The 21547-nt window shown below is 44.9% G+C and overlaps 1 protein-coding gene across 2 annotated transcripts in view; it reads right to left on the minus strand.

Moving 5' to 3' along the window:
• Positions 1–21547, minus strand: part of LOC140398419 (zinc finger protein 106-like) — a 128011-nt gene that overhangs the window by 80989 nt on the left and 25475 nt on the right. For both annotated transcript variants that reach the window (XM_072487092.1, XM_072487101.1), the window contains exons 2-4: positions 9841–9925; positions 5659–5720; positions 1510–1710 (exon numbers count right to left, since the gene is read on the minus strand). In XM_072487092.1, the coding sequence (XP_072343193.1) occupies positions 1510–1710; positions 5659–5720; positions 9841–9894 (317 nt within the window). In that variant the 5' untranslated portion in view covers positions 9895–9925. The remainder of the gene's footprint in view (positions 1–1509; positions 1711–5658; positions 5721–9840; positions 9926–21547) is intronic.

Below are 21547 nucleotides of genomic sequence, written 5' to 3' on the forward strand. Positions count from 1 at the left end.
AATTTGTGTCAGGTTTTGCTTAACAACTGGAATCACTCTGGAATATTTTACTATGTTAAAGGTGGTATATAAATCTATGTTGCTCTTGTTCTCACACTAAATATTTTCTCTGGTTCAGATCACCTAGAACCAGAGATTATCAGTGCCGACCTAGTCATATGACGATGCGACCAGGGGACTGTAACAATAAGATCCTCTGCTAACCTCTTGTATTCTCACATGTAATCATAGAATCCCTACAGTGCAGAAGGAGGCCATCCGGCCCATTGAGTTTGCTTCAACCCTCCAAGAGAGCACCCTACCTAGGCCCACTTCCCCACCCTATCCCTGTACCCTCACATAAGCTGGACATCGTTAGACACAAAGGGGCATTTTAGCACAGGCAATCCACCTAACCTGCTCATCTTTGGACAGGGAGGAAACCGGGGAACCCATAGGAAACCCACGCAGACTCGGGGAGAATGTGCAAACTCCACACAATCACCCAAGGCCGAAATTGAACCTGGATCCCTGGTGATGTGAGACAGCAGTGCTAACCACTGTGCCATCCTTGAAAATATCTATTATCTGCCTGTAGAGCAGTCTGACCCGCTCTCTAATGAGCCAAAGCCATTTAAGCCAACAAACTAGTTTATACTGCCTGTAATACATGACAAAAAATTCCCGAAAACTATTGACCAATACATACTACTCTTTGTATAAAAAAAAAAGCATACAAGCTATTGTACCCCCGACCACCAACTGCTCTCTGTCATTGTAAGTGACGTTTCTAATGTTCAATAAAGAACTGAAACAAAACGTAAAGGCCTCAGCTTCTGCCAAATGGTTTGGTGAGCTGAATTTGGATTGTGCTGTCTGAGAATGTACTGCAACCAGGATCCAATTTCCCCATAGTATATAAAGACTGCTAAGTCAGCTGGACTGCTGGAATATTTTTCGTTTAGCTTCTAGTAATTTCTACGTGGACCTTTTTCAAACATATTTCAAGAAAGCCTAGAGGACACATTTCAAAAGTTCTCCTCGGGTAAAGTTATAGTGCTGAACCATCGGAGGACCCTTAAATGATATTCAAAGCACTGTTTTAATGGAACGCTCTTATTGGAGAGTGAGGTTCAGTCTGAGCTTGGGGAATGGCTGGATGTACGCTCAGAGTCTCTCACTTTAATTGACAGCCTTTGTTACATTAATTATTTCTGCTGCATCAATCATACTCATGGCAAATGGAAATATGCTACAAGACTAGTCCAATGAAGTCTGTCCCACTGACTGCCACATCAGTAGCACAAAATACAAATGCACCAATGGCAAGCAAATAAATGCATTGTTTACCAATACCCACTTAAGTGAACTGTCCCTTAACAGCCCTGGGAATTGCAAATGGGATTCAGCCAACCACCTATATTTCTCTGTAACTTTATACCAGTTATCAAGACGCTTTTTCAATTAGCAACGCCACCCTCAGCTATCGCTACAGCTGATTACCCTGAGCTAAGTGAGCAGTGGGCTTACCCTTTTTGTTCTTTTCGTTGCCGGATCAGTTGAACAAGCTCCTTATCAAAATATTCCTCATCTTTTCCGTCGTCCTTCTGGTTCTCTTCTCTCTCCTGGGTGTCCACCTTCTCTTTATGGAGCTGGCTGGAGATGTGCTTAGCATAGGCCGAGAGGCCCACCACAGTCACCCTGCAGATTCGGCATTCGTGTTTGCAGTCCCTGTCGAAAGAGGGAGACAGTGGAGACTGAATCGTACCGACAGGCATTTTGGGGGGGGGGGGGGGGAGGTACAGGGCCTCGGGGGAGGGCGGTGCAGGGTATCAGGGGGTGGTTACACCATCCCCGGCTCCTTTAACTTAACATTTATTTTTGATGGTTGCAGCAGGCCATGTTTCTGCTGCCTTCCCCTGCACCGAGGTGACTGCACTCCCCCCGACAGAGCAGGAAGAGTGAAAGTCACCCAGGACTTCAAGCACATGCTTAGCAGGCAGTCCAGGCAGATGACGTCAGGTCAGCTGGTGTGAGACAGCCCTGGCAACTGTTTCCTTATTTAATTGCGCCCTCTGCTAATTCCAACTTTAGAGAGCTGCCACCAATGGTAGGCCTGTTACTAAAGCCAGCCCAGTTTAGCAGTGTTGCCTGGAATCCTGAGAGGGTGGATCTTATGACAGCTGCCAGGATGCGTAGTATGAAACACTGCTTTATTTGGAGAACCAGAGGCTTCATTTTTTTTTTTGCTGATGCCAGACAACACCAAACATGACAGTTGTTGTTAACATCTGCTATACCATCTGTGATTCCTTCCTTAATACAGCACACATGTGCTATCCTAAGGAGGAAAGTTGTTTTTTTTAAACAAGGGCACCATACATGGGGCTTCCAACTGGTAAGGTGGTTAACAGGTCAGTTAGGCAAGTTTGTTTACTCCAGTTTCCCCACGCTGTAGCTCTACAATTCGCCTGCTCCCTGTGTCTCTGCGTCCCGCCTGCCTTCCCCCCCATCCGTGTCTCTGTACCCACCCTGTTTCCCTGCATCTGGTAACTCACCTGCCACACTCCATTCCATAACTCTGCAGCTTCCCCCAGTAAATCCGCCTGCTCACCAGCTCCGCATTCTGCATGTGCCCCGCCTCTATATCCCATCTGTCAGCCCTCCTTTTCCATTTTCTCTTTTCCCAGATGCCTCCTTGAATCGGAATGCTGCTTGCCCTCCCCACAAGTTCCCCACCTGCCCCCATCAAACAGTCTCCTGCCTGCCCCACATTGACCTCTGTCCTCTTCCACCACTGACCCTTCACCGCCACCCCGTCTCCCTCCGTTGCAACCTCTGTCCTCCTCCCACCGCCGTCCCACATGCCTCTCGCCTTCCTACTGAACGCTGCCCACCGTCTGGCCCCCTGCTTAACTCCATCCCCCCCCCCCAGGATCGAAGGGCCTCTTCTCTTTTAAAAGAAAAGGCTGAGGAATGACCTAATAGAAGTCTTTCGAATGATGAAAGGGTTTTAATTGATCAGCATATTCACAAGAGTCACCAAGAAATCCAACTGGGAATTAAGAAATTTTGGATGTAGACTTGAGTGGAGCATAAACACCTACATTGGCTGGTTGGACCAAATGTCCTGTTTCTGTGACAAATAGAAATATAGGAGCAGGACTAGGTCATTCAGCCCACCGAGCATGCAGTGCCATTCAATACGATTCTGGCTGGTCGGACACTTCAATGGATAGTCTGCGTGGTCCTAGCTACCTCAGTATTCTACCTAACATGTACCTCTGTGCCCCAGTATCTCTAGATGCCCCCCCCCCCCCCCCCCCAATCAACTGGCTTGTTGCCGTTGTGCCTTTCTACCCTGCCTGTTCCCCGCCCAACACACCTCACCTCTAACTCTGTACCCAATTTTGCCCCATATCTCGACCCCCAATTTCACCACCACTCTGTATTCCATTGTGTTTCGGTATCCCACCGGTCTTAACCCCATGTTTATGCACTCTAGCTGGAATCACCACTGTTATCTCTGCAGTCAGTCTGGCCCTGTAAAACTGCATCCCTCCACCACCCACCTTTAACCCCATCCCCCCTGAACCCCACCTGCTCCCATCTCCATGTATCTCAGCATCCCTGGATTCAAATTTCCAATTTCCCCACGCTGTAGCTCTACAATTCGCCTGCTCCCTGTGTCTCTGCGTCCCGTCTGCCTTCCCCCCCCATCCGTGTCTCTGTACCCACCCTGTTTCCCTGCATCTGGTAACTCACCTGCCACACTCCATTCCATAACTCTGCAGCTTCCCCCAGTAAATCCGCCTGCTCACCAGCTCCGCATTCTGCATGTGCCCCGCCTCTATATCCCATCTGTCAGCCCTCCTTTTCCATTTTCTCTTTTCCCAGATGCCTCCTTGAATCGGAATGCTGCTTGCCCTCCCCATAAGGTATTCCTGCACCCCACCCATCCCCCAGCAAAAATATAGGCAATTTTGCAGCTACAGAACGTATTGTCAAAATTCTTAACTTGGGCGAAATGTTGTCTAAAATAGGGTATTTAGGACGAGCCAAATTAATTACGCCAGCTCACTTCATTTCTAAGTTCTTCACATTTTATTCCATTTCACTGTTTTGGCTCCAGTGCTTCCATTTTCGGTAGATATTTTTCTAGCCTTGTGCATCAAGACCAGAAGGATCCAGGTTCCACTCCTGGTCTATGCTGTACCATCTGCTCGAAGTGAGGGCCTTCACAATTGACCTCAGCACCCTAGAGTCAGGGAAAGAATCAGCAGCACTCCTGTTCGGTTCAGTTAGAAGTGCACTTGAGGACTGGGGACTACATGTGGCTGTGATGCCCAGGCAGTTGAATATCCAGCCAACATCTGTTTAGACTCCAGTGATCGCTGGTCACCTGGAGAAAGAAGCCAGAAAGCCATGGTATCATTCTCTGCGAAGTGGTGAGGAAAGGGCATCAGTGTCCTGGGGTGAAAGTAGGATGAAAGTAGCACATGTACGCTGTGCTGCCATTGAAGATTGCAGCTTATAGAATTCTTAGGATATGCATGGAGAAAGAATCTGTTTAGCCTATGGTATCCGTGCTAGAATTGCAGTTACTTACTGTCAGTTGGTACCAGTCTCCATAGAATCCAGACAGTGAAGGAGGCCATTCGGCCCATCGGGTCTGCGCCGGCCCTGGGAAGGAGCACCCTACCTAAGTCCATACTTCTGCCCTATCCCTGTAACCCCACCTAACCTTTTTTGGACACTAATTTATCATGGTCAATACACCGACCCTGCACATCTTTGGACTATGGGAGGAAACTGGAGCACACTGAGGAAACCTACACAGACATGGGGTGAACGTGCAAACTCCACACAGACAGTCACCCGAGCCGGAATCGAACCCGGGTCCCTGGCACTATGAGAACAGTGCTAACCACTTTCAAAGGATGAAGTTTCAAGCCCCACTCCAGTGATTCAAGACCAAAATGTTGGCTAACATGCCTGTATTTAACTGAGGCAGTGTTGCACTCTCAGCTGAGGTAAGCTAAGTGCCCAAATAACCAGGAGACAGGAGGAACATTTTTTTTTTTTAAAACACTGAGTCATGATGACCTGGAATGTACTTCCTGAGAGGGTCTAATGAAACTGAGGTACTGTCTGCCCTCTCAGATGAACATAATAGATCCATTGGCACTAAGTTCCCCCCCAGTATCCTGCACAATACACGTAACCCAACTGACAGTGCTTAAACAGATTATCTGGTCATTATCTCATTGCTGTTGGTGGACAGCTCCTCACCATTCATTCTAGTGCCTCTTCAGCAATTGGTTGACCAGACTTTTGTTTTAAACGGGGGAGGAAACTAGATTAGTCTAAAGACAGCACCTCCGACTGCGCTCCTTAGATAATGTGCTTGTCTCTGAAATGAGACTTAATTCACAAGTTTTTGGCTCAGAGTAAGTGGCTAGCACTGAACTATGGCCGGCACTTTGGACACAGTTTATCTATTGAGGTATTCCAATGGCTCGCAGGTTCCATACACGGCTGTGCCCACCTCTATCTGTTGCCGCTGTACATGGTCACCTCCCCCCTCATTTCTTCCCCTATCCAAAGCCTGAGCTGCACAACCCTGTTCTGCATACACAGTGGAAATGGGTTTTACAGAAACAAAGCTGCAATTTTTACCTTCCTTTAAGATTCTCAAGTTCCCTGTGATGCAGCATGCTCCTCATATGTTCATCCATCTCCTATAATAAACACACATACAATTCATTTTTACCTTTCTTTTGTTACTTGTTTATCAATTATGAACAGAGGCATTGTTGGAGGAAGTTGTTTCTGCACTTCCCTCGATTGCATTAAACCAAATTAAACACTCCCACCAGGATGCTTTGAACTTGACTCTCGGGTGGGGACATGACAATTGACATCAAGTTGGCTAGATTAGGGGAAGGGTAAAAATAAATAAAATCAGCAAAACATTCTGGCTTTTCCCACTATCCAGTCACCGTCACTGGACATGATCTGGACAGGTTGGGCGAGTGGACAAATCATAGAACATAGAACAATACAGCGCAGTACAGGCCCTTCGGCCCACGATGTTGCACCGAAACAAAAGCCATCTAACCTACACTATGCCATTATCATCCATATGTTTATCCAATAAACTTTTAAATGCCCTCAATGTTGGCGAGTTCACTACTGCAGCAGGTAGGGCATTCCACGGCCTCACTACTCTTTGCGTAAAGAACCTACCTCTGACCTCTGTCCTATATCTATTACCCCTCAGTTTAAAGTTATGTCCCCTCGTGCCAGCCATATCCATCCGCGGGAGAAGACTCTCACTGTCCACCCTATCCAACCCCCTGATCATTTTGTATGCCTCTATTAAGTCTCCTCTTAACCTTCTTCTCTCCAACGAAAACAACCTCAAGTCCATCAGCCTTTCCTCATAAGATTTTCCCTCCATACCAGGCAACATCCTGGTAAATCTCCTCTGCACCCGCTCCAAAGCCTCCACGTCCTTCCTATAATGCGGTGACCAGAACTGTACGCAATACTCCAAATGCGGCCGTACCAGAGTTCTGTACAGCTGCAACATGACCTCCCGACTCCGGAACTCAATCCCTCTACCAATAAAGGCCAACACTCCATAGGCCTTCTTCACAACCCTATCAACCTGGGTGGCAACTTTCAGGGATCTATGTACATGGACACCTAGATCCCTCTGCTCATCCACACTTTCAAGAACTTTACCATTAGCCAAATATTCCGCATTCCTGTTATTCCTTCCAAAGTGAATCACCTCACACTTCTCTACATTAAACTCCATTTGCCACCTCTCAGCCCAGCTCTGCAGCTTATCTATATCCCTCTGTAACCTGCTACATCCTTCCACACTATCGACAACACCACCGACTTTAGTATCGTCTGCAAATTTACTCACCCACCCTTCTGCGCCTTCCTCTAGGTCATTGATAAAAATGACAAACAGCAACGGCCCCAGAACAGATCCTTGTGGTACTCCACTTGTGACTGTACTCCATTCTGAACATTTCCCATCAACCACCACCCTCTGTCTTCTTTCAGCTAGCCAATTTCTGATCCACATCTCTAAATCACCCTCAATCCCCAGCCTCCGTATTTTTTGCAATAGCCTACCGTGGGGAACCTTATCAAACGCTTTGCTGAAATCCATATACACCACATCAACTGCTCTACCCTCGTCTACCTGTTCAGTCACCTTCTCAAAGAACTCAATAAGGTTTGTGAGGCATGACCTACCCTTCACAAAGCCATGCTGACTATCCCTGATCATATTATTCCTATCTAGATGATTATAAATCTTGTCCCTTATAATTCCCTCCAAGACTTTACCCACTACAGATGTGAGGCTCACCGGTCTATAGTTGCCGGGGTTGTCTCTGCTCCCCTTTTTGAACAAAGGGACCACATTTGCTGTCCTCCAGTCCTCTGGCACTATTCCTGTAGCCAATGATGACATAAAAATCAAAGCCAAAGGTCCAGCAATCTCTTCCCTGGCCTCCCATAGAATCCTAGGATAAATCCCATCAGGTCCCGGGGACTTATCTATTTTCAGCCTGTCCAGAATTGCCAACACCTCTTCCCTACGTACCTCAATGCCATCTATTCTATTAGCCTGGGGCTCAGCATTCTCCTCCACAACATTATCTTTTTCCTGAGTGAATACTGACGAAAAATATTCATTTAGTATCTCGCCTATCTCTTCAGACTCCACACACAATTTCCCATCCCTGTCCTTGACTGGTCCTACTCTTTCCCTAGTCATCAATGGCAGATGCAGTATAATTTGGATAAGTGTGAGGTTATTCACTTTGGAAGCAAAAACAGGAAGGCAGATTACTACCTGAATGGTTGTAAATTGGGCGAGGGGTGTGCGCAGCGGGACCTGGGTGTCCTTGTGCACCAGTCGCTGAAGGTAAGCATGCAGGTTCAGGAGGTGGTAAAGAAGGCTAATGGTATGTTGGCCTTCATTGCGAGAGGTTTCGAGTACAGGAGCAGGGATGTGCTGCAATTGTACAGGGCCTTGGTGAGGCCACATCTGGAATAGTGTGTGCAGTTTTGGGCTCCTTTTCTGAGGAAGGATGTTCTTGCTCTCGAGGGAGTGCAGCGAAGGTTTACCAGACAGATTCCAGGGATGGCGGGACTGTCGCAGGAGGAGAGATTGACTAGGTTAGGATTGTTCTCGTTGGAGTTCAGAAGAATGAGGAGGAATCTCATAGAGACTGATAAAATTCTAACAGGACTAGACAGGGTAGATGCAGGGAGGATCTTCCCGATGGTGGGTGTGAAGGAGTCCATTGAACTTCAGCAACACAGTACACTGCAATACAGTGCATTGGGAGAGGAGGTGCGAAAGTAGAAGATGGGAACTAAGAGCAGAAGGGGCAAGAACAGTCTACCCAATCAGATTCTCATATACCAAATATTGCTTTTAATATTAACCCACGGTATGAGAATGTCACTGATAAGGCCAGTTTTTATTGCCCATCCCTAGTTGCCCTTCAGAAGGTGGAGGCGAGCCGTCTCCTTGAATCATTGCAATCCAATTCTGAATATTTCTGGAATTAATTGCTGCTTCTGAACGGCTTGTGACCAACTAAAAAGCTGTGCTTTCCAGAACTGGCTTCCCCAACTAACTGCTGAACATCACAAAGTTAAAACACAAGGAAGGTCATTCAGCTCATTCACTCCAACACCACATGTTCCCCTATCAGCATTTAATTATTTTATGAACCAGTTTTTATCTCCACCACACCTTCAGAAAGTCTGTATTGATTATTCAGAATTTAATTGCTAACAGAGATAAATTTCCCTTTCACTAATTTGACTCTGCATCCCTCAACCAACTCTTGCAGTTTGGTTTAAATATTTTGCAGATTTACTTTTTCAATATCATTTATTGACTTGTATATCACTCTGTCAAGCTTGAAAAAGACTAGCAACTCTATTCTCTGCTCATTAAAAAAAAAATCCAATTAAGGGGCAATTTAGCGTGGCCAATCCACTTACCCTGCACATCTTTGGGTTGTGGGAGTGAGACGCGCAGAGACACGGATAGAATGTGCAAACTCCACACAGTGACCCGGGGCCCGGGATCGAAACCGGTCCTCGAAGCCGTGAGGCAGCAGTGCTAAACATTGAGCCATCGTGCTGCCCTATTCTCTGCTCATAACCTAGATCCCGGAGATTAGAAATCAGCCTCATGGCTCTTATCTGCACAGGCTCTAGTGTCTGAACAAGCTGCAGTTCAACCAGCCCACTAGTATAGTTTGATCATAATTTCCTCTAACATGCATCATACTGCTTTGGTAGTCAACATTGTGTCTCTTTTTGATTGATGCTCTGTATTAGTTGGACATATTGAGCATTCCAGCTGTTTCCTTAGCCATTCATTGAATAGGTGTTGTCTGTTTTTTCTCTGGAAGCACCGTATACTTAATGTGCATTAAATCTCATGTGGTACTCTTCTGTTCACTTATGCATTTTGTCTAACTAATTCTGTCATTTCGGAGCTGCCTCCTCTGATTCCATTTGACCCTCAAATTCGTGCATCTTTTGCCAAAGTGAAACCAAAGTCACTGAAGTGAACTAGGGAGTCCTTATAGTTCCAACAGTGTACTGCAGGAAGCGAGTCAAAACCCCCTCTTTCCCATCCTACCAACTGGACTGAACCTCAACCGTCAAGTACCTTACAGCCAAACTCTTGTAAGAACACAAGAGTCCATACCCAAAGCGTAACCAGGATATGTCTACCAAGAAATGTGGAAGAGATGAAAACAGAAAGGAGAGTGACTTGACAAGAGAAGGACTGAGTTGAGTTACCGTTTTTGAGCTGTAAGTGCTGTGACACAAAATGCACTTCCTCTCTTTTCCCATTATGGAGAACTTGACAGCAGTCAGTTCAAACCTGAAAAACACAATGGAAATTAAGTTGGAGGAAACAAAACTTTGTGCTTATGATATAACTAGCATCAGTTCCAACCCCTTTTCTGAAGAATGAGTCGCTATCATTTTTGTTGAAAGTCAAATTTCTTTGGAAAAAACATTTTACTTTGAAAACGGTTCCTCTGCTCATTCATTCATTTTAGATAACTTTGAGGAGTTTGTTGGTTTATAATTGGGCCTCACATTGTAAGGGTACTTTTCAGGGTGCCTCTCGAAGGATAGGAGAATGCACACGGTGCACATGAAAGATGACTGTAGCCAGTACACAACGGGAAGTTAATCTTAATGTTATCGGGTTATGTTTAACTAGATATTGGACAGTAAAGATGTATTCTGGAGCAGAGAGATCTGAAGGTCTGCTTGGTGGGAAATGTTGACCCAACAAAATACAGACTTGACTGGAGAAGTGGGATTGTTCTCCTTAGACATAATAGAAGCATTCAAAATGAAGGATTTTGATGGAGGAAGAAACTATTTCCTTTTTCAGATGAATCCGTACTCATCAGAGATTTAAAATTAACGGCAAAATAACTGGAGGAGAAATAAGGAGAAATCCCTTCACACCGAGTTAAGATCAGGAACACACAGCCTGAAACTGTAATGGATTCAGATTCCATAGGAATATTCAAAATGCAAATGGATATGAATGTCGGCGTTACAACTGGCCAGAAATTAGCCATACAATTACTGTGACTACGAGAGCAGGTCAGAAGCTGGGGATTTTGCGGCAAATAATTCACCTCCTGACTCCCCAAATTCTGTGAGTTACCACTGAAGAGAAACTGAACTGGACAAGCTGTGGCCAATAACTCACCTCCTTACTCCCCAAAACCTGTCCACCACCTACAAGGCACAAGTCAGAAGTGTGATGGAATACTCTCCAGTTGCCTAGATGAATGCAGCACCAACACTCAAGAAGTTCAACACCATGTAGGACAAAGCAGCCCACTTGCTTGCACCCCCATCCACAAACATTCAAACCCACAACAACGACGAACAGTGGCAGCCGTGTGTACCATCTACAAGATGCACTGCAGTAACTCACCAAGGTTCCTTCGACAACACCTTCCAAACCCACAACCACTGCCACCTTGAAGGACAAGAGCAGCAGATACCTTCACTGTCACTGGGGCAACATCCTGGAATTCCCTCCCTAACAGCACTGTGAGTGTACCTACATCTCTGGGACTATAGTGATGCAAGAAAGCAGTTCACCACCACCTTCTGAAGGACAGCTAGGGATGTGCAACAAATGCTGGTCTAGCCAGCGACACCCACATGCCGTAAATGGATTAAAAAATTCCTGGCCTCCCTTGTGCATCAAAAATCCATCTAACCCAGCCTTAAAAAAATTCCATGGAGTTAACGACCCTCAGAGAAAATATTCCTCCAACTCCAAGTTCTTTCGCTTGCACAGGAGACTAAGAAGTAGGGGAGGCGGTTTAAAAATAACAGCTTAAAATTGAGACAAAGATGAGGAGAAATGTATGACACCAGATAGCACAATGGCACCCGATTTTCTTGCCTCCTATAATCAACAGCCTGCTGACATATTGTATATGACCTTCCTCTGGAGGCAGAAATCTTGAAATCGGCTTTAATAATGCTCTCACGCAGTACACACTAAAGTACAGCTGTCCTTATACTCAAAACATTCTCTGTCCTTAAACCAATATTTATCCAAACTGACAACCACCTCCCCTCCACCACATTCCATGAGCCTTCAATTTTGTTAACCTGTTTTAATGTGGCCTTTTGTCAAATGCTATTTAAATTTTTAAAAACCATTCAGAGTACCCAATTTTGTTTCCAATTAAGGGGCAATTTAGTGTGGCTAATCCACTTACCCTGCACATCTTTGGGTTGTGGAGGTGAGACCCACGCAGACAAGGGGAGAATGTGCAAACTCCACATGGACAGTGACCCGGGACCCGGATCGAACCCGGGTCCTCGGCGTCGTGAGTCAGCAGTGCTAACCACTGCGCCACCATGCTGCCCTAGATGCTTTTTTAAATGCATGTGGGCAACATCCATTGCTTTCCCTTCAACTTTCTCTGTTACTTCATCAACAAATTCAATTAGTCGGGTACTATCTACCCATTACATATCTGCGCTGGCTCTCCTTAATTAACTCAAATCTTTCATTTTGGGGTTTTCGTTTATTTTCACTGTCAGTCCTATTCTGTGTGTCTAAAACTGGGGGTTACAGGGAAGTGCTATTCAAGTAGCCATGGGGAGTTGCTACAATGCATTCTGCACATCGTACCTTTTGGAGCCACACTGCCACTGATCGATCAAACTGTTATCCTGGCTGACGACAAAGTTCTTGAATGTTGGCGTGGCTGGACCCAGTGAGTATTCAATCACACCCCTGATGAGCTTTGTGTCTGGTGCAAGAACTTTAGAGATCAAGTGGAGTTAAGATGTAGATCCATCACAACTGAATAGTAGGTTGGAATGGGTTTGAGGGATTGGAGTGACCTATTCTTGTTCCAGTGGGCCATTTCTGCCCCAGAACTGGTTCCATTAAACCAGAAATCTGAACCTACACCATCTTTCCTGTCCCATCCATCCGTGACAGATAACTTCTGCCCCAGAACTGGACCCAATCACCAACGAATCTGAACTTCTCCCTCTTAAATCAACTTCTCTTCATGCCAAGAGAGCACTTCTGCCCCATGATATGTCTCCACTGAATAGCTCACAGCACCAATTCCTACCATGATCTTATGATATGTAACACTGAATTGCTGAAACTCCCTTTGCAAGACTCCAGCTTTGTCTCTTTCAGTGCCACATGAACTACAACAACTGGCTGTTACCCTTTGTTCACCAAAGCTTTCAGACCAGTTCAGTAATACTCTTTACGCTGGTACCGAGCAAGTATATCATGAGAAGAAGTTTCTGTAGCAACAAACAAAATGACTGAATAGTCACCTCGAATCACAGGACATTCATCAGACACAATACCTACCCCATACTTAAGACAGTGCCTGGGTCAGAGCACATCGCCAAATAATGTCAATCAATAGTCAGTGCCTGGGTGAGAGTAGTTTACCAGGCAACGTCCACCTAAAATCAGGGTATAGGTGAGTACACAGTATGCTGGAAAAACTCAGCAGGTCTGCCAGCATCTATTACGAGAGAAACAGAGTTAACTGTCAGAATTGAAGGGAAGGAGAAATGTCTATGGACTCAAAACATCAACATTTCTCTCCTAACAGATGCTGGCAGGCCTGCTGAGTATTTCCAGTGTCCTCTGCTCTTGTTTCAGATTCCAGCATCCGCAGTATTTTGCTTATTGTAGGTTGACGAGTATGTTGTCAGGCATCAAGTCAGGGTTTGGGTGAGAATATATTGTCAGGCAGTGTCTATCAATAGTCAGGGTGTAAATCAGTGTTTTCAACGTGGGGGACGCGGGGTGTTGAAAAATGGGTTGCAAAATCAGGGTGGCACAGTGGTTAGCACTGCTGCCTCACAGCTCCAGGGACCCGGGTTCAATTCCGGCCTCGGGTCTGCATGGGTTTCCTCCGAGCGCTCTAGTTTCCTCCCATAGTCCAAAGGTATGCAGGTTAGGTGGATTGACCAAGCTAAATTGCCCCTTAGTGTCCAAAAGGTTGGGTGGGGTTACTGGCGTGGGCTTAAGTAGGGTACTCTTTTTAAGGGCCAGTGCAGACTCGATGGCTTCTTTCTGCACTGTAATTCTATAAATGATCCGCAAAGATCTCAGAGTCATAGAGGTTTATAGCATGAAAACAGGCCCTTCGGGCCAACTTGTCCATGCCACCCTGTTTTTAACCACTAAGCTAGTCCCAACTGCCTGTATTTGGCCCACATCCCTCTATACCCATCTTTCCCATATATCGGTCTAAATGCTTTTTATAAACATCTACTACTGCCTCTGGCAGCCCATTCCAGACACTCACCACCCTCTGTGAGAAGAATTGCCCCTCTGGACCCTTTTGTATCTCTCTCCGCTCACTTTAAACCTATGCCCTCTAGTTTTAGACTCTCCTACCTTTGGGAAAAGATGTTGACCATTTATGCCCCTCATTATTTTATAAACCTCTATAAGATCACTCCGAAGCCTTCCACGCTCCAGGGAAAAAAGTCCCAGTATATCCAGCCTCTCCTTATAACTGAAACCATAAAGTCCAGGTAACATCCTAGTAAATCCTTTCAGCACTCTTTCTAGTTTAATAATATCCTTTCTATAATAGGTTGACCAGAACTGTACACAGTATCCAAGTGTGGCCTTACAAATGTCTTGCACAACTTCAACAAGACGTCCCAACTCCTGTATCAATGTTTGGACCAATGAAACTAAGCATGCTGAATGCCTTCTTCACCATCCTGTCCACCTGTGACTCCACTTTCAAGGAGCAATGAACCTGTAATCCTAGATCTCTTTGTTCTATAACTCTCCCAGTACCCTACCATTAACTGAGTAGGTCCTGCCCTGATTCGATCTACCAAAATGCATCAGCTCACATTTATCTAAATTAAACTTCATCTGCCATTCATCGGTCCATTGGCCCAATTGATCCAGGATCCCTAGATAACCTTCTTCACTGCCTACTATGCCACCAATCTTGGTGTCATCTGCAAACTTATTAACCATGCCTCCTAAATTCTCATCCAAATCATTAATATAAATAACAAATAACAGTGAACCCAGCACTGATCCCTGAGGCACACCGCTGGTCACAGGCCTCCATAGTTTGACAAACAACCCTCTACAACCACCCTTTGTCTTCTGTTGTCAAGCCAATTTTGTATCCAATTGGCTATCTCACCCTGGATCCCATGAGATTTAACCTTATGCAACAACCTACCATAAGGTACCTTGTCAAAGGCCTTGCGTCTGATGTTTTTTCCAGTCAATCACTGGGCAAATATTTGCTGCTCTAAACTGATTCAGTTCGAAGAAAAGTGCACATTCATAAAGTTCAATTTAATATCTAGCCAATATGCAAATACAATGTTTCATTATGAAATCATTCGGAATGGCTATGGATTCAACACTGGTGTAATGTTACACACAGTTCTGGTTCTGTTCCATTTATAGTGCGTGCATTTTGAATAAGGTGGTATGAAAATGAGGATCTCTTAGACGATGACATAGCCAGCATGAAGACTTTTGATGTGGTTTAAAGACTTAGTACTACCTCATACAATTCAAGTTACGTGCACTTTATGAAAAGAAAAGGTAAGAATTGGGAGAGAAATTGGTGTATTTTTAAATGCTCAGTGCATCCCATTTAAATTGCGACAAGTAGCAGTACTGCAGCTTCCTTCGTCAGTGGACTCTGTACAAGTCTTTGATTTCCTGCCGTGAAGGCAGGCTATGATTTCAGAGTTTAAAGAGTATCATCATTACCTCACAATCCAACTCATTATTTTTCCCCATGTGCATGGAAATAGTTTGCAGTTGAATCAATTTAAAAAAATATAAATTTAGAGTCCCCAATTATTTTTTTCCAATTAAGGGGCAACTTTAGCGTGGCCAATTCACCTAGCCTGCACATCTTTAGGTTGTGGGGGTGAGACCCACGCAAACACGGGGAGAATATGCAAACTCCACACAGACAGTGACCCGGAGCCGGGATCGAACCTGGGTCCCGAGGCTATGAGACAGCACTGCGCCATGGTGCCACCCCACTGTTGAATCAATTTAAAATGAGATGATGCCTAAAAAAGATGGATGGCGGCGGCACGGTGGCGCAGTGGTTAGCATTGCCACCTCATTGCGCTGAGGACCTGGGTTCGATCCCGGCCCCAGGACACACACTGTGTGGAGTTTGCACATGTGTCAAATCATCAGATTGATTAAGCAGCCTTTTGGAACTTTGGACCCAGAGTTAAATCTTGGGTTTGAGTTGGAAACGTCCAATTGAACAAAACCAGCAATTTCAGTGTCAGGGTTGTGAAACTGTTTGTTGGTAAGTGAAATTTACAATATACAAGGAGGAATAATTTTGTCGCCAGGCAATATCTTGGCTTTAAGTATGCAGTACGGAATACAATTTACTGGAAATCAATTATATTCATTTTAAATGCATAAAAGTGAGGACAGGCTCACCTAGGTGGAAGTGAACGTGGTGTGGGTTGATAGGGTCAGCCATTTGGTAAACGTGGATCACCAGGAATAAAAGTTTGAAAAACACTGGTGTAGATGACAGTATATTATCAGGAATGTCCACCAACAATCATGGCATGTGCAAGAATACATTGACAGGAAGTGTCAGGTATAGGCATATAAGGGAAATAGTTTAGATACTGGATGGACTAAAAATTGATAAAGAGGAGATATTAGACAGACTGGCTGCATTTAAAGTTGATGTGTTAGCAGGATTGGATGGTATGCATCCAAAATACTGTGAGGAGGGTAGAAACTCTGGAGGCACTGGCCACAATCTTCCAAATCTCTTTGGGTTCAGGGGTTGTGCCTGGGGGCGATGAATTGCAAATGTTCCACCCTAAAATGGAATAAGACCAAACCCAGTAACGACAGGCCAGATGGTTTAACCCAGTGGTGGGAAACCTTTTCAAAAGTGAAGGTCAAAATTAGCACTCAACTGGACAAGTTGAGTGCTAGGAGCTGGTTTAGCACACTGGGCTAAATCGCTGGCTTTGAAAGCAGACCAAGGCAGGCCAGCAGCACGGTTCAATTCCCGTACCAGCCCCCTGAACAGGTGCCGGACGATGTGGCGACTAGGGGCTTTTCACAGTAACTTCATTTGAAGCCTACTTGTGACAATAAGGACAATAAGCGGTTTTCATTTCATTTCATTTTCAAATGTAGATTAATTAAGGAAAGCTTACAGGAATAATTAATTTCAAACATGAATGCATTTTTTGATAAGATAACAGAAAGGGTTGACGTAGGTAATGCAGTACGCATGGACTTCCGAAAGGCATTTCCTCAAGTGTCAAATAATGGCTTGTCAGCAACATTGCAGCCCATGGAATAAAAGAGCCAGGAGCAGCATAGATATGAAGATGACTGAGTGATAAGAAATAATGCAGAGAAGTGTGAAGTGATACATTTTGGCAGGAAGAACGGAGAAACGCAACAGAAACTAAACATCACAATTCTAAAATGGAGTGTAGTAACAGAGAGACCTGGGGAATTATGTGCACAAAATAATTGAAAATGGCAGGGTAGGTTGAGAGGGCAGTTAAAACATACGGGATCCTTGGCTTTGCAAATAGGGGTATAGAGTCCAAAAGGAAGTTATGATAAGCCTCCACGAAACACTGGTTTGGACTCAGTTGGAGGAATGTATCCAATTCTGGGAACCACACGTTCAAAAGTCTGGAAAGGCTTTAGAGGGTGCAGAATTTACACAAATGTCTCTAGAGATAAGGAAATTCAGTTACGTAGATAGATTGAAAAAGATGGGCTGTCCTTAGATAAGAGATGGTTGAGAGATCTGATATAGGTGTTCAAAATCATGAAGGGTCCAAACGAAGTAATAGGGAGAAACTGTTTCTATTGTCAGAAGGATCCAGAGTCCATTAATTAGCAAAGGAACCAATGGTGACATCAGGAAGAAAGTTTTTTCTCTTAAAAGCAGTAAATGGTCTAGATCTTTAATGCACTGCCCGAGTGTGTGGTGGAGGCAGATTAAATTGTGGCTTTTGCTGGAACAGTATATAGCTTTAAGTTTAATTTATATTTTGTATGTGGGTGTTAAGAAAGGTAAACCTGGTTACAGTTTCATTTAGAGGATTTTATAAGCTGGGTGCCAAGATGTCTGGACCCTGTTTGCATATGTGCATTTTTAATGAGTTTTTACAACCCAAAGTGTAGTGTTACCCGTGCCAGCCTCCCCGAACAGGTGCCGGAATGTGGCGACTAGGGGCTTTTCACAGTAATTTCATTTGAAGCCTACTTGTGACAATAAGCAATTTTCATTTCATTTTCATTCCCAAGGAGTTCGTAGTTTAGTGGAGTTAAAAACAACATAAGCTGTTGCCTAGAAACAGGGGGCCGGAAACATAGACAGGGAGACACAGAAAGGGAGTTAGTGCATGTGTCTTTAAGTAATCTTTAAGTGTATCAGAGAGTGCAGGCAGAAGGTCTCATCTCTAATAAGAAATCCTGCCAGCCTGCTGGGAAACTGGGTTTACGAAACCGTGTTTTGTCTGAAGTTTAAGTAATACTGAGTTTAGATTGCGTTATTTTGATGTCTCAGGGAGAGATACCAGAAGTGAATACTGAACAACCCACCAGAAAAAAACTGCTTCACACTGAGCTAACCCAAGCAAAACAAATCTGAGTATTGAGACAGATTTGTTCTTCACAGGTATTGTGCCTGTAAGGGCTGCAGTGATAAAAGGAGTTTGAATCATTTTCTGGTGTCTGTATTGAAATCTTACCAATCTAGCTTCTAAAAAAAAAGTTAGGATCTATTAGGCCAGATTTTATCTGGTGTCGACTTGTTCATTATCAGCTAGGATCATAAAAATGCAGGTCGAACAGGGAAAAACTGGGAGAATGGAACTAACTACATTAATTTTGCAGAGCCAGCATGGACTCAGATAGACCGATTGGTCTCCACCTTTGCTATAACTATTCTATTATCAACAGCCAATGCGTAGGTAAGAATGTAATGATAAGCAGTGTAGATCAAGAGTCAGGGTTAAGGCGTGAAAGAGCATTCTGGCACATATCCAGTCTATTCTGTGAACAATTCAGTTCAACTTCAATGAACCTGGCTTAAACGGAGTGTAATTGTCCTGGACTTTGATTCAGTGGTGCGCAGTCTGTCCCCAGTGAGGGAAGATTCACTTCCCAGCTCATTTCTTCCTGCCTGAAATGGCACCAGAGTGCAAGAACACAAAGGTCATCACAAACCTAATCGGCATGCACGTGACATCCAGCTCGGACAGAGGTTAACAGTATCACTCAGCTTACTCCTGTCTGTAACAGGATATCCTGCGACTTAAACCAGACATCCGTTTATACGCCCTTGCTTACACTACACAGCTGAAGAGTTCCAAACATGACACATGCTTCCCTTTTTCTCAGATACCTTTTCTCCAAACCCAGTATTGGTGCCACTGATGCTGGTGGATGTATTGTACAGATTTGTGGATACATTTTGCAAATGGGGCCCAATGCAACATATGTTGGCAGGCAATTGATTATGGGAGACAAGAAAATCAAGTCCCATGGTGCCATCAGATGTGTCAAATCATTTCCCCTCATCTTGGGGTCACTATGTGCGATGTCTGCACGTTCTCCCCGTGTCTGCGTGGGTTTCCTCCGGATGCTCCGGTTTTCTCCCACAAGTCCTGAAAGGTGTGCTTATTGGGTGAATTGGACATTCTGAATTCTCGTTGTGTACCCGAACAGGCGCCATAGTGTGGCGATTAGGGGATTCCTGTGTGCTTCCCCCGGTGCCGGTGACTATTTATTTACATTGTGTACCTTGTGTTGCCCTGTTTCTTTACAAGTACTAAATGATATGTTTGAGCTGCACGCAGAAAAATACTTTTCACCGTACCTCGGTGACAATAAACAAATCCAATCTTTAGCACACTGGGCTAAATCGCTGGCTTTTAAAGCAGACCAAGGCAGGCCAGCAGCACGGTTCGATTCCCGTACTAGCCTCCCCGAACAGGCGCCGTAATGTGGCGACTAGGGACTTTTCACAGTAACTTCATTGAAGCCTACTCGTGACAATAAGCGATTTTCATTTTTCATTTAATTTCAAAGTAACTTCATTGCAGTGTTAATGTAAGTCTACTTGTGACACTAATAAAGATTATTCTCTTAATTTTAAACCATGTTATTTTTAGACTGCGTCCTCTGCTCAGTCTCCTGCACATGAGGAAAGATGTTGGAGATGGAGAAATATTTTGTGAGGGTCATTAGTCTGTGGAAAAACAGTAGGGGCTGGATCATGGAATGTCTTGAAGGCTGAGTTCAATAGATTTTCGATGGACAAGGGAGACCAGGAGTCTTTAAAAAAAATTAATTTATGGTATACGACATCATGTTGTCCATCCCTAGTTGCCCTTCAGATGGTGCTGTTAGGGAGGGAATTTCAGGATTTTGACCCAGCGACATTGAAGGAACAGCGATATAGTTCCAAGTCAGGATGGTGAGTGACTTGGAGGGGAACCTCCACGTGATGGTGTTCCCATATATCTGCTGCCCTTGTCTTTCCAGATTATAGTGGTCGTGGGTTTTGAAATTGCTGCGCAAGGAACCTTGGTGATTTCCTGCAGAGCATCTTGCAGATAGAACACATGACTGCCACTGTTGGTCGATGGTGGAAAGTGGATGTTTGTAGAAGGGATGCCAATCAAGCTGGCTTTTTTGTCCTGGAATGGTGTCAAGCTTCAAGTGTTGTCAGAGTTGCATTCATCCAGGCAAGTGGAGAGAATCCCATTACACTCCTGACTTGTGCCTTGTAGATGGTGGACAGGCTTTGGGGAGTCAGGTGAGTTACTCGCCACAGAATTCCTCGCTTTTGACCTGCTCTGGTAGCCACAGTATGTATTTGGATATTTCCAGTTCAGTTCTTGGTCAATGGTAACCTCCAGGATGTTGATAGTTGGGAATTCAATTATGGTAATAGCATTAAATGTTAAGGAGTGGGGCAGCACGGTGGCAAAGTGGTTAGCCCTGCTGCCTCATGGCAACGAGGTCCCAGGTTCGATCCCGGCTCTGGGTCACTGTCCGTGTGGAGTTTGCACATTCTCCCTGTGTTTGCATGGGTTTCGCCCCCACAACCCAAAAATGTGCAGTCTAGGTGGATTGGTCATACTAAATTGCCCCTTAATCGGAAAAAATTAATTGGGTAATTCTAAATTTATTTTTTTTAAATGTTAAGGAGTGATGGTTGTTGGCGATAGGCCATTGCCTGGCACAGGTTACTTGCCACTCATCAGCCCAAGCCTTGATATTGTCCATTAGACCATCAGATATAGGAGAAGAATTAGGCCACTCGGCCCATTGAGTCTGCTGCTCCGCCATTCAATCATGGCTGATATTTTGACATGGACTGCATCAATATCCGGGGAGTCGCAAATGTTACTGAATATTGTACAATCATCAGCGAACATCCCCACTCATCAGCAAACATTCCCACTTATAATGGAAGGAAGGTCACTGACAAAGCAAGGGGGAGGGCGGTTGGGATAGCCTCTCAGGGGAAAGCAGCAGCAGTCAAATCTGCTGCTCAGATGGGTGGGAGAAAAACAAGTGGCGGGGCTATAGTGATAGGAGATTCAATAGTTAGGGGCACAGACAGATGCTTCTGTGGTCGCAAACGTGAATCAAGGGTGGTATGCGGGAGATGGTTAGACCTACAATACTACCCTGAGGGACTCCTGCAGTGATGTCCCTGAGCGGAGATGATTGACCTCCAACCACCACAACCATTTTCCTTTGTGCTACGCATGACTCCAACCAGTGGAGAGTTTGCCTTCTGATTTCCATGGACTTCAGTTTTGTTTGGGCTCCTTGATGCCACTCTAGGCCAAATGCTGCCTTGACGTCAAGGACAGTCACTCTCACCTCTTGAAGTCAGCTCATTTGTCCATGTTTGAACAAAGGCTGTAATGT

This window comes from Scyliorhinus torazame, chromosome 2 (assembly GCF_047496885.1).
Source record: "Scyliorhinus torazame isolate Kashiwa2021f chromosome 2, sScyTor2.1, whole genome shotgun sequence".
In the NCBI taxonomy this organism is placed as follows: Eukaryota; Metazoa; Chordata; class Chondrichthyes; order Carcharhiniformes; family Scyliorhinidae; genus Scyliorhinus; species Scyliorhinus torazame.